Raw genomic sequence first — 14,311 nt, forward strand, 5'->3', positions numbered from 1 at the left:
TAATTTAGTGCAACTCGAGACACTAATTTATAGATAGATAGATAAAGAGAGAGACTAATTGTAGTAGTCAATTTTAAAAAACAAAAAAAAAAGAATCAAAAGAACAAGACAGAAGAAGACAAAAGCGTCAATCAACAACGACATATATACGATTTAAGAGTAGTTTGATAAAAAGGTACATCAACATATTTTTACTACTCTCACTCTCAGTGTGTTTGGTCTCTTTCACTATAATATACTACACAAACATAAAATTAAAACCTATCTACCCCCCCCCTCCCCTAATCACTTGAGATATTCACCCCCCACATCTTCCTCCTCCTTCTCCTCGCTGAGCAATCCATCCCAATATTTTTAAATTATTATCATCAAACAACACAAAATACATCATCTATTCCGACAGCTTGCGCGCTTGCTAGAGTGTACCCAATAATAATATAATAATAATAATAATAATAATATTACTATTAGGTTTTAGTTGAGTTGGTTGGTTGTTAATATTTAAAAGACCTTTATCTTTCTTCTTCCCTCTTTTTGTCTTTTCATCATCATCATCATCACCAATTTTTTAATCCATTATTAATAATTTAAAATAACTCTATAATAGTCTTCCTTAAGTAAACCAATACCAATACCAATAACAAATCAAGTCTTTGGTTCAATAAAACATAATAACATATAATAATAACAATAACAATAATAATAATCAAGTCTCCTTTTTGAAACAACCCAACTTGTTGTATCTATCATCTTGATCAAGATCTATCAATCAAACATACTACAACAAATAATAGTAATAATAATAATATCATAATGTACAATGGAACCGACTACAGCTTATCAACCTCCTCCTCCTTCTTCAATACCCTCCTATCAAATGACAACACCACCTGCTGTTCTACAGCCTGGTGCGGTGGATGTCCTGGCTAAGAATATAAACCAATTTTGGAATGGACAACAACAACAAGTCCAAAATGTTGTGGCTCAACCACAACAACAACAACAACAACAACCAGTGACTAATAATACACAAAATAACAATAATAACAATAATAATTATATTCAAATGAATAGCCAACAATTACAACAAAAAATACAACAGGCAATTCGACAACAACAATTACAAAACCAACAACAAAACCAACAGCAACAACAATTGCAACAACAACAATTACAACAGCAACAACAGCTACAACAACAAAACCAACAATTACATCAACAAATCCAACAACAACAACAACAACTTCAACAACAACAACAAATCCAACAAATACAACCAATGCAACAAATTCAAATCCAACAATTACAACAACAAATTCAACAACAACAACAAATCCAACAAACTTTGAATAATAATAATAACAATAATAATAATAATAATAATGGACTTATTTCACATATTGCTAGTTTACCTCAACAAGTGTTCCAGCAACCAAAAACTAATAACACTAACAATAATAATATTATAATGAATAATAATAATAATAATAATAATTTTCAACAACCAAATAATAATAATAATAATAACACATCAATGGTACAAATGCCAAAGAACAATACACCACAACAACAACCAGGCAGTTCTCCACAAATTATTCAATTGGATCCACCCAATGTGATTAATCTAGATGGGACACCCACACCATCACCAGCAACCAATCATGGATTTTCCCAAACACCATCATCGGGTGCGCCAACACCTCCCATCAACACGGTACCCAACAACAACAACAACAACAACAACTCTTACTCTCCACCACAAAAACAACTTCAACAAGTATTGCAACAACAAGGAGGCAATCCATTGTCACCAGTTTCACCAAACCACGCAGGCTTAAACCATTCACCTTCAACATCGTATCTCGGTGGCAGTGCAAGCTCCCCGTCATCTAGTATTGACAGTAGTACTATTAATACTACTGCTACTCCTACTGCTACTACTATTACTAGTACTACGAACGGAACCACCACTTTGTCCTCGCCTCCTACTCCACCACCACATATTGTCAACTATGTAAATGGATTATCCGAGCAAGCGAGGACGGCATTGGGCGGTCTATTTGAAAAAACAAAAAAGGATTCTATCACTTTTGGATTTAGTTCCATTTGTAGAAGAGGCTTTTACGCCAATGTCAATCAACTCAATGGATCTCTTACCAAATACAACAAGGACAAAAACTGTTTTGAATGGATCAGGGTGTACGTCATTGAAGGAAACAATCAGTTTATTCAATTTGGACGTGCCTTGAGCATATTCAATACGGAAACCATGTCAAAGTTTGGTCAAAATCTCGTCCCCTGCAACTCTTTTGAAACACTCATTGACAATTTTGTCTTGCTGTTTAACTGTCTCAAACTTCTTTCACAAGATGAATATTCATCATGTATGGATAAATCTATAGCAAATTCTATAAGTTCTTATTCTTTAATGGTTCAACAACAAATTAATAATAATAATACAAATAATACACAACAACAACAAACATCAATATCGCCGTTAAATAATAATAATAATACCAATAATACCAATAGTAATACTAACACCAATCAAAACAATAATAATAATAATATTATTAATAATAATGCACATTTACAACAATTACAATTACAACAACAACAACAGCAACTACAACAACAGCTACAACAACAACAGCAACAGCTACAACAACAACAACAACAATTTAGTAATACAAATAACAATTTTATTAAAAACAATGTAAATACTGACCAACAACAACAACAAATTAACAATACCAATAATAATAATAATATAATGACAAATAATAGTAATGTAGTTAACAATGGTAATAATAATAATATAATTAATAATAATAATAATAATCCTTATATAGTAAATAATAATAACAATTCAAATGTAAATAATGTAAATAATTTGAATAATGTTGCTGCATTACAACAACAACAACAACAACAACAACAACAACAACAACAATCGAAACCACTTCAACTTTATGCAAACAATAATAACCTTGCGAATCAACAACAACAACAACAACAGCAGCAACAACAACAAAATATATTTTTAAATAACCCGAATATGATAGGCACAACCACCAACAACAATAATAATAATAATAATAATGCCAACATGAATACTTTTACCCAGCCAACATTTTATGTTCAATAAATTTTGTGTTTATCAAAACAAACCATTTTATCTTGTTTTTAAAGATAAATGCCAAAGGCTAGAAAATACTTGAAACATCATATCTTTGTTTATTTATTTTCCAAGGATCCCTCATATTTGAATACTACTTACACCGAAATGAATCCAGCCTGCTTTGGTAGTGCAACCCACTTCTTTTTGATGATGAGCCAATAGACGAGGACTCACCTATATCATGCACCTTGAGAAATGTATCTATGGTACATCATTCATCTTTTGTTGAGATTTCTCTCAAGTACTAGACTTGAAGCTAGTAGTTTCAATGCATTGTAGTTTATAGTTTTATATCTTTTTCAATTAAGTTTATAATGAATGTTGTCATCGTTTGGCATCCAAGTCTCCTTTTCCTAAGAATCGAAATGAATTTCTTTTTGTGACAGTTCTAGGGTGCAATTGGCGCCTATACCTCTCTTGGTCAAGGTCTAGGAGAAGCTGCCTGCTTTGGTAGTGCAACCCACTTCTTTTTGATGATGAGTCCAAAGACGAGGGCTCACCTATGTTATGCACCTTGAGAAACGTATCTATGGGAACAGAAAAGACGAGAAAAACGAAATAAACGAATCAGGTGACATACTTTGGTCGACTTTTAACTTTTTATCTTTGACTAATGAAATATCAATTCAATAATATAGAGAGAGAAGAGTTGTCATATTATTATTATTAGAACATTGGTTTGATGCAAGATAGCTAGCTAAAGATACAAGATCAATTGTGTTAGAAAAATGATATTGCACCGTGGTGTGTTTGGGTGGTTAAATATTATTTCTTACTACTACAAAAGGGGTACTGCTACTACTCTATTATCGATTTGTTATTATCTATTTGTTCTTAATTCTCATGAACAAATGATTTAAACTTACAATGCTCAGACACTATGGAGGAGGGCAAATCGATTTGCCTCAGCTGATCGACTGACCGACTTGATTAAAATTCTTCAGGTCAGTCGGTCTGACAACTGGGTATGGGGATCATCTTCGATGAGTGACATTTATTACTTTTATAAAGGTTAAATAAATAAATATTTTGTTTTGGAGATTCTTACTCTTACATCTTTCAAATCCGTTTGATCCATTCCAATCAAAGTATTCCACACCCTTTATAAATCTCATCAGAAGTTCCTATCCTAAAACTTTCGGTCGTTTGAAAAAAACAAAAAAAATAAAACATCCTTCGTTTTTGTGCATTTGTGAGAGAGATAGAGAGAAAGGACTTGTAATTTTATTATTATTCGTTTATTCGTTTTTTTTACATATTTATATATATATCAATCACATCTAGAAATGGCAAAGAATACAGACGATAAAAAGAGAAAGGCACAAGAAGTAGAGGCTGAGGATGATCAAGACTACTATGAAGATGAAGAGGAATACAACGAAGAGGAAGGACAAGAAGGAGAGGAAGAAGAGTACAATGAAGAAGATGCTGATGAAATGAAAGTAACTGGTGAAGATGAACAAGAAGAAGGAGAGGAAGGAGATGAAGGAGAAGAAGGAGAAGAAAAGAAAAAGAAGAAAACCAACCTACCAAAAAGACAAAGGCAGAGAAACGTGAAGAAAAGATGACCAAAAAGTCCAAGTTTGACAACAATGCTCAAATGGTCTACGATGCCAAGGTTCTTTGGGAAAAGTTAAAGTTGGTCAGTCTAAGCAAATCTGAAAGACAACCACTTGTTGATAGATTATTCAAAATGGTCGAAGGTAAAATGACCCAAGTATGTATACAACAAAAGTCATAATCCTCCTTTTTTGACGCACTATCGACTTATACCTCTGTTTTCTTTTTCTTTTTTTTTTTTAGATTGTAAAGAAACATGATGCATCACGTATTATTCAAACATTATTAAAATATGGAAACGAAAAACAAAGAGATACAATTTACAATGAATTAAAGAGCGACGTTGTTGCCATGGCTCCACATGTCTATGGTAGATTTTTGGTTGTTAAATTGTTAAAGTATTGTAGCAAGGAACAAAGAAACGAAATTCTCAAAGCATTCTATGGCAGCATTGTAAAGTTGACCCGTAATCGTGAAGCTGGTCACGTCATTGAATACATGTATGCAGAGATTGCCAATGCCGTCCAACGTGGCGCCATTCTCGAGGAATTCTATTCCGAGGAATACCGTCTCTTCAAGAGCGACAAGGCCCGTACCCTCAACGACATTATTACCGCCAGTCCACACAAAAAGGAGGCTATCATCACCGAACTCGGCAAGAAGCTCACCAAGGCCCTCAGCAACAAGGGAGAGTTATTGGTCACCTACACCTTTATCCAAAAACTCGTCATCCAATACTTTGAACACGCCACCCCAGAGAACTGTTCCGATATGGCCGAGACATTGAGTGAGATCACCCTCCCAATGGTCCACACCAAGGACGGTGCCGTCATCACCTACTACACCATCTCGTACGGCAGTGCCAAGACGAGAAAGAGTATTATCAAGGGCATGAAGGACTACTTTTGCAAGGTTGCCCTCGAACAACACGGACATTTGGCTCTTCTCAGATTGTTGGATGTTACCGATGATACCATGTTGCTCAACAAATCGGTCCTTGCCGAATTGATCACTCAACTCCCAGACCTCGCCGTCTCTCAGTATGGTCATCTCTGGATTCTCCATCTTTTAGTTCCATACAGTTCTCAAGTCTTTTCTGAACATACCATCAATAGACTTAAACCAGTTATTAAATCTACTCAAGATATTGAACATAAAGTTTCGTATGTAGAGAGAAAAAAAGTAGAGAGAAAATAGTTAAACAGTTTTATTAATCTCTTTTTAATTTAATTTTTTTAGTAAAAAGGATCATGATACAAGAAGAAAGGAATTGATGGAATTTATGGCACCAAAATTAATTGATTTATGTTCAAATCATTTGCAACAACTTTGTTGCTCACCATTTGGTGTTAAAGTGTTAACCTACACCTTGAAGGAATGTCAAGGAAACAAAATTATTTTAATGAATAGATTGATCGACCTTTTGACCACCTCTATCGATGAAGAGGAAAGTATAGTTGGAGGTAACAATACTTCAAACATTCAATTATTATTAAAAAATGATTATATTAAAACTACTGGTAAATGTCAAAAGAAAAAATCAAAATAACAAAAAGGATAATATTCTAATTTATTTTATTTAGATTTACCAAAATCAATGTTTGAAAAATTAAAGGATCGTTTGGTAGATTTAAGTTTACAAGATGAAAATATGGCATTCATTGTCAGAGATTTGATTAAATACGCATTGAGCGAGAATGCTTTACAAAAGGAAGCCATTAAAATTATTGACAAGAACCAAAAGAAATTAAATCAAGGAAATGTTGGTTGTAAATCGATGGTCAAAGTTTTATTAAATCAAAATACTACCAAGGATACCAAAAAGAAATAAATCAAATTAGCAGCAAACAATTGGACAAAAACATTTTTTAAAGAAATATAAATTTATTTAATTAATTACATTTTTGATTTTTTTTTAGAGAGAATAGATAGTAGACTACTCGACTACTATACTAATAATAAATATATTATATTTTATGATTATTATTATGATTATTCTGTTATTTTGGTGGTGAAAGTAAATCATATGCAGTTTTTGGTTCATTTGGTTGATTCATTAATTGTTTGATAAAAGAGAATTCATACTCTTTGATGAGATCCAAATACCAAGATAGACATAGGTTCTTTTTGCTATTTTCAAAGTTTCCAGTTATTTCCGATATCAACAAGGTACAGAGTTCCATTTTGATCTTTAGATTTTGTACCTCGCTCACTACTCTCTTGACCTCTTTGAGGACAAGGTGTAATAGTTGAATGTCTACTAGTTGCAACATTAAAAGGAGTAATTGAAACAAACTCTTTGATGCATTCTCCAATGATGTTTTGGATTTATCTTGTAGTTTGATTTGATTGATTGTAGCATTTGAAATGGTCATCACTGTAAATAATATAATTGGATCCGTTGGTGGATTATGTTCAACTATACTTGATATACCAGTAAATAATGATGATATTTGTGTATATTTTGGGAATGTCTAAAAACATAAAAAATAAAATAAAAGAATATGTTAATTAAATTGCAATTTCATAATTATATTAAATATTCGTTACTTTTAAAGAAGTTTGTATATATTTTGGGACCATTTGAACTGTTAGATGATAATTTGGTATTGAAAATATTCTACTTATTATAAAGTGAGTTAATTTGTTCATTTTTTCATTGGGATATTCCATATATCTAAAAAAAGAAAAGATTAATTAATAAGCCTTGATTAATTTTTGTTTGTTTGATTTTGATTTTTTTTTTTTTAAACATACTCGAATAAATTTGGAATGATAACATTAGTAATTAAACTATGTGGTACAAAAGTGACAAGAGAAACCAAAGCATTGAGATATATGATTACTTTGGCGCAAGCAATCTTATCACTCTTTGGGACGGTTAAATATACTGGCATTTTATCGATAAAACGAATAATGGCACATTCTGAAAGAGAAACATTTTTTACAAGAGAGCGGATGGCGCTATTGACGACAGGAACATCGTCATCGGTGATAAAGCTAATTTGAATGAAAAACTCGAGACCCAAGGCACTGTCAATTGGTGAGAGGATGCGAGAAATATCATTAAACATGGTAGAGAAGCAAAGAATGATCCCATTGAGTGTTGGTTTGAGGGCTCTCTGGATAGATGCCTTTGGGAATGAACTGCTAGTGTCTTTGATAAAGTTGTACCACAATTCATTCAATCTATGTCCATATTCACAGAGTTTTAACATGACTGATTTGTTTACATCATTGTCCTTTAGATGTAACATTAATTTAACAATCATGTCCACATATGCCAATAATGATAAAAATATTGGTGATGTTTGATGTCCTTCCATCTAAAAAAAATATAAAAGAAAAAAGAAAATTAAATAGAAATGATTAATAATCTAATTATATATTTATAATACTATATCAATATATACCTTTTTGATTGATAAATTATTAATTTCAATTGGTTTTTCAAGCCATTCATAGAGTTGACCATTGATACCTAAAACTTGTTCCAGTAGCGTATCAATAGTCACTTTTAATATACTTTGACATGCTTGTTTATCTTGAAAAGGTTCAGTGCCACTAAGACAATAGGCAGTGACTACACCAATTTTTTGTACAACAGTCAAGTAATTGATTTGATTGACAGATGTATAAAACATGTCGTGAATTTGGTGAACAGATTCCTTTTTTGCTTCCAATGGTATAAATTTACATCTTTTTTGTAATACATTACTTATTGATGATCCAATAAATATACTTAAATATTTTGAACCTAAAAGATAGGGTTAGTTCAAAAACCAATAGATACTTTTTTTTTGTTTTTTTGTTTACATACTTGAATTGGTATTATAAAAAGAATTATTTGATTCTTCACAAATAACTCTTGTCCAATCGAATATTGCATTTTCCATATCAGTTTGATTATTATCGAAATGTGCCAATTTAAATTTACTGTTGAAAACAGATTGAATTGTTTTGTATACCAACCAACCATTGTCCAACGATGGGAATGGAGAATTTTTGTGATGTGGATCATCCCACAAAGATGACATTATATTAATCAATTCTGTTGTTTGTTCAATCGTTTGTACACCAATTAATGCAAATCCAATTGATTTTATAACTAATGATGATTTATTATAATCACTAAAAGAAAAAGAAAAAGAAAAAAATAGTTAATATAAATTTTATAAATGAATCTATCTATCTTTTTTTTAGTTTACCTTAACATATCTGGATATTTTTTAATATATTTAATAAATAAATAATAGGAATTATTATGTTCAGTTTCATCAGATTCATCAAATAATGAAACTGAAATACCTAGCCAAACCAAACCAATCAAAAATAATTTTTCAATATCTACTTCTTCAAAGATTCTTTCAATAGTATTGACCCAACTCTTTAAAATTGGTTGTAATTTCTTTGGTTTTGTTACCCACCAACAATTATCACTTTTTTCTAAAAAATAGATACAAAACAAAAAAATGTTAGAATATATATTTGTTTTTTTTTTTTTGTTACCTTTAACTTCTTGAACACCAGAAATAATAGAAACCCAACTAAGAGATAATCTTAGACATGAATCTAAAACCATTGATAAATCTTCAGCCATTTGACTTGTCTTTTTTTCTTTGCAATATTGATCCAAATGATAGATTGTACAATTTAAAAGAATATTAACATTCTCTTCATTCCAAATTGATAGTTCAAAGGAATTTCTACGTTGAGTGAGGTATCTAATATTATAAAACACAATTTTTGCACTATCTTGTAAATAGGTTTTGATGGTTTTAAAATGATAATCCTCTGATGGATAAACAAGAGTTGGTGTTAAACTCTTTGGTAATGGTTTTTGATATGTTTGTTGTTGATTATTATTATTGTTATTTGGTTGTTGTTGTTGTTGTTGTTGTTGTTGTTGTTGTTGTTGTTGTTGTTGAGGTGGTGGTTGAGGTTTTGGGAATAATATAGATTCTCTACCAGTTAAATAAAATACTTCAAATATTTCATTAAAATATACTTCGGTTGGTAATAGTTTTAATGATATTGGATCCCAATCAATAAATCGAAGATTACATGTTAAAATATTTTGTATCAATACATCTAATGGTATATGTGGGTAATCGTATAATGGAAATAAATGTATCTAAAAAAAATAAATAAAAAAGGAAGATTATTAGTTTTTGGTATATACCAAAGAGTTGGGTTGATTGTGTGTTGTGTTTTACCTTTTGTTGACAATCCATTAAAACATTACAAATTGATTTTAATCCATCCGACTTTGTAAGACACATTTTAATATAAACTATTACCAATAGCATTGGTACAATTGGTAATGATTTTGATACAGGTATATATCTAAAAAAATGATAAGGATTAACATTTAAATTATAAATAATCATTAATTAATTATTCTACTTACGTTGGATTTAATAAAGATTCAATATTACCAGTACTCAATGCATTGAGTATAGAGTTGAATGAAAAGTTTTTGTTGAAACATTGGAAAAGATCGCTTCTTAGTCGCAATAGGTTTGGGATGTATAAATGTGGGAAACCAGATGCTCTCTTTGCATTGACCATTGGTTTGGAGGATGAGTTTATGATATAGATTTCATCGATACTATTTCCATTGTTGTTGGGTAGTCGACCAACACCACTGCTAATGATTTGAGGCATAGAGGATGATGACGGCGATGATCCTTCACCCAAATAGATGTTGTCGGCCCATTGATACAAGTATGGGTCCATTTGATCCAATATTCTCAATACTCTTTGCATGCTTTTAACATGTCCCAAACGAATATACTCTTTCAACAGCCAACACCAATAAATTCTTCCTTTTTTCATACTCTTGTCAAGTGTAGTAGTAGTAGGTGCAGGTGGAATACCTACTCCAACAACTCCTCCTGGTGGTAGTGATGGATGTGTTCCTTGATTATTATTATTATGATGATGTGATTCATTATATCCAATAACTGAATTCAAGTTGTCTGTTGTTTGTTGTTGAGGAGGAAGAGTAGTAGTAGTTGTACTCGTAGTTGTTGAATTTGTTGTTGTCAACGAAGTTGAAGAATCATTATCGTCTTGATTGGGAGTATTATTTAATTTGTTTGGTAGATTGATAATGTTATTATTTGTAGTGGTTGGCTGACTAGTCTTTATATAGCTCGCAGCTGCATTTGCATTTGCATTTGTCGAAGAGGAAGAGGAAGAAGAAGAAGAAGAAGTTGCAGCTGTGGTTGAAGTTGTCACTCCCAAGTCATATGATCTAGTCTCGACCATAATTATTATCTGTTGTTGTTAATAGTAGTAGTAGGAAGTAGTACTGTTTATGTTATACTATTGTTGTTGTTGTTGTTGTTCTTGTTAAAAAAGAAAAACAAATCTTGTTGGTTGTGATATTATTCTTATTCTGTCTAGGGCAATCTTGTTGTGATAACATGAACTACTTTGTCGTCTCTAAAGAAACAAGAGACTAACTAAAAGGGGTTCACTTTATACTGTCTGTCTGTCTATCTCTAGTTATTACTATATTCTAAATATTATTGATGGATAGATGGATTTATAAATTAAATTAAAGAATACGCATTCCTCAAAGCAATAATTATTGTCTTCTTCACTTTTGCCCAACAACAACACAATATTTGTTTATTTTTCAAAAAAAGCAATTAAAAATAAAAACGAATAAGTTCTAATTTTATAAAGGTACAACTGCGCTAGTCGACATTTATTAATTTATTAGTTTGTTTGCTTGTTATTACTATATACAGATAAATATATAATATAAAGGATATCTATTCTTTATATTTATGGTGCTGGAGTTGATGTAGAATCATCTCTATCAAAGTTATCATCGTTGAAATCCAAGACACTATCATTTGTAAAACTATGGTCGACACTGGAAAGGGTTGGACTTGAACCAGATTCAGTCGAGTCCATACGGTCGATTGAAATGGTACTACTATTATGTTTGCCTTTGAAACCATCACCAGTAGTCGTGATGAAATCATCATATCCTTCTTTATCCATGGGAGATGGGGTGATTGGATCGATGGTATGGATCTTGAAGAAACGACGGTAGAGGACTTTACAAGCTTGGTAGATCAACTCGATTGCAATGAAGAAAAAGATGATCCATCCAATCAATGAAATCAATTGTTTGCCATAGACAACAACGTGTTGGTCAGTACAAGGACCATCGACAAAACTATACATCCCCTTTTGAAGGACATAGTAACTGTGAAAGAAATCACCGAGGTAGACCCATGGAGCCATGAAATTATAGGTAGACGAGAATTCATTGTTCTCTTTGATGGAGATTCCCGAACCAACTGGATCGAATATAAAGGTGGTGTTTAGAGTTCTAAGAGCGTCCATGACAATTTCAGAGGTTAGGTATTTGGCATTAATGGTATCATTCTTGTTGTAGGGTTGAGTAATATTTGGTGAATCCAAAACAGTCCAACACATTCCACGTTGATCGAAATGATAATCGGAACCTGTTGTATACCTAATACCATTCTTTAAAGCAAATTGTAAACCTTGGTAATCCATTGTACTTTCATTGACTACCTCTAAAAAGTCGATTCCCATCTCTTTCCATTCCTCCATCGAAGGTTGATCGAGTCCTGCCCATGTCGACCAAGGGTAATGATTCAATACAACCAATCCTCCCAAACTATGAACCTTGTCAATAATCTCTTTAATCTGTGTATTTGTAGGTCTTTTAATTAATGGAACATCTTCTCTAATTCCTATTAATCCTAAATGTACTCTACAATTTGTCCATTCTCTAAAATAGAAAAGAAAAGAAAAGAAAAAAGAATAATAATTAAGTATTAATAATTAATTATATTTATATATGATTTTTACATACATTCCAGGAATGACAACAATCTTTTCTTGATATTTTTCTTTTGCCAACTTTTCAGCAGCCAATCCACCAGATACAGTATTGTGATCGGTTACAATCATAGCATTGAAACCATTTTTAATATGCCATAGGATTAGATTCTCGACACTTAATTTACCATCAGAGTAGGTGCTATGACTATGAGGATCCAAAAAGATATTTGGATTGGCAACGAGGTTGGTATCATAAATTTGTAAGTGTCTTGGATCATAATCTTCACCTTCAAACTCTATATTGGCACCATCATATTTTCTAGGTGAATTATTTGTAATGTATAATGAAATGGGAATGATGATTGCCAATATTGCACACATAACTAAAACATGTCTACAACATCTTATTCCAAATTCTTTAACTATATGTTTTCTTTTTTTTATTTGATTTCCAATTGTTTTTGTTGAATTGAAAACCATTTTTAAATTATTATTATTGGTACTATTATTATTATTATTATTACTACTAATACTACTATAAATACTGGTTGTACTATTACTTCTACTTAAAAATTGGATTGAATTATTTTGATTGGAATTAAATGTTGATGGTGATGTTGATGCTGCTGAATATGAATATGAACCTAGTTGAATAGAGGATCGATCAATGGGAATGGACTGATTAAATTTAAATAAATTACGAATATAATTTTTAACTCTATAATATTGAGATTGAATTGATGGAAATGTGAAACTATTACTACTATTATAATATTCTGGTTGTTGGGATAAATATTTAGATTTACTATTATCGTATTTATCCTCTTGATTATTATTATTATTACTATTATTATTTAAATAATCTAAATTATTATTATTTATTGTTTGGTTGTTATTATTATTGAGTGATATTAAATTATCAGATTCTTCGAATGAATGATTAGAGTAATTCGTATTATTATTATTTTCAAAATTATTATTATTATTATTATTTAGATTGTGACTGTTATTTTGGATAAATGATTGTCTTGCGATTGCCATATTTGAACACTCCTCAAAACTAATAGTTTTTCCAAAAGGATAGAAAATTAATTTGTTTTTTTTAGGTGAAAAAATAGTTTCGTACTACACTCCATTTTTAAAGGTTTGGATAAATCGAGACACTGACACTTTTAATAATATTATTATTATTATTATTATTATTATTAATATAAATATTGTTTAAACCATTATCATTGACGTACGGACAGACGGACGGATGGGAGAAGGAGGGGGTAAATGTAATTATATCCACCAATCCTATCTATCTTTGCAACATTCACTTTAGAAGTCAAGAAACTTGTGGGCGACAACAACAATATATTGTTATAAGTTATAGTCTTACGTCAAAACGTTGCACTTCTTCCCTTGACACCCCCCACCCACCCACCTACCACACAAATACTCTTCTTTACGACGTCTTTTAAAAAAATAAATATCTGTCTGTTCTAAACGCTACGACAATATTAATTTCGTGAACACACCCCCTAAATCCTATACTTCGTCCATTTTATTTCCAGAGTGAGTGGTTGTTTATAGTCAGTGAGGAGGGGGGGGGGGGGGGGGGGGGGGGGTTAACATGGTTGGTTTAAAAGTGAAGTGTTCGTGAAGGATTTCACCAATAATCGAATATACACCAAAGCTGCGATGGATTGCCTTTCACAGTGTCTCGGGTCGAGAGAGAGGGGAAGGTAC

General features: G+C 31.5%; 4 protein-coding genes across 4 annotated transcripts; 2 read left to right on the top strand and 2 right to left on the bottom strand.

Moving 5' to 3' along the window:
* Positions 1-820: 820 nt before the first annotated feature.
* On the top strand, positions 821-3,148 carry DFA_05821 (uncharacterized protein; the record flags this gene model as incomplete). Its single annotated transcript, XM_004361481.1, has 1 exon — positions 821-3,148. One exon carries the CDS (start codon positions 821-823, stop codon positions 3,146-3,148), a length of 2,328 nt encoding a protein of 775 aa, XP_004361538.1.
* A 1,319-nt stretch (positions 3,149-4,467) lies between these two features.
* On the top strand, positions 4,468-6,572 carry DFA_05822 (Pumilio RNA-binding region-containing protein; the record flags this gene model as incomplete). Its single annotated transcript, XM_004361482.1, has 5 exons — positions 4,468-4,623; positions 4,719-4,898; positions 4,985-5,904; positions 5,981-6,261; positions 6,325-6,572. 5 exons carry the CDS (start codon positions 4,468-4,470, stop codon positions 6,570-6,572), a joined length of 1,785 nt encoding a protein of 594 aa, XP_004361539.1.
* A 169-nt stretch (positions 6,573-6,741) lies between these two features.
* DFA_05823 (uncharacterized protein) lies at positions 6,742-11,014 on the bottom strand (the record flags this gene model as incomplete). The annotated part of the gene is made up of 9 exons (XM_004361483.1): positions 6,742-7,215; positions 7,292-7,418; positions 7,499-8,067; positions 8,155-8,498; positions 8,562-8,872; positions 8,950-9,187; positions 9,251-9,875; positions 9,958-10,087; positions 10,152-11,014. The coding sequence occupies 9 exons, from the start codon at positions 11,012-11,014 to the stop codon at positions 6,742-6,744; spliced, it is 3,681 nt and encodes a 1,226-aa protein (XP_004361540.1).
* A 525-nt stretch (positions 11,015-11,539) lies between these two features.
* On the bottom strand, positions 11,540-13,618 carry DFA_05824 (uncharacterized protein; the record flags this gene model as incomplete). The annotated part of the gene is made up of 2 exons (XM_004361484.1): positions 11,540-12,524; positions 12,609-13,618. The coding sequence occupies 2 exons, from the start codon at positions 13,616-13,618 to the stop codon at positions 11,540-11,542; spliced, it is 1,995 nt and encodes a 664-aa protein (XP_004361541.1).
* Between the last annotated feature and the right edge of the window lie 693 nt (positions 13,619-14,311).

The sequence above is a fragment of the Cavenderia fasciculata genome (genome assembly GCF_000203815.1).
Source record: "Cavenderia fasciculata unplaced genomic scaffold Scf_Dfasci-G-o-80e12.f1-5, whole genome shotgun sequence".
NCBI classification, from domain to species: Eukaryota; Evosea; class Eumycetozoa; order Acytosteliales; family Cavenderiaceae; genus Cavenderia; species Cavenderia fasciculata.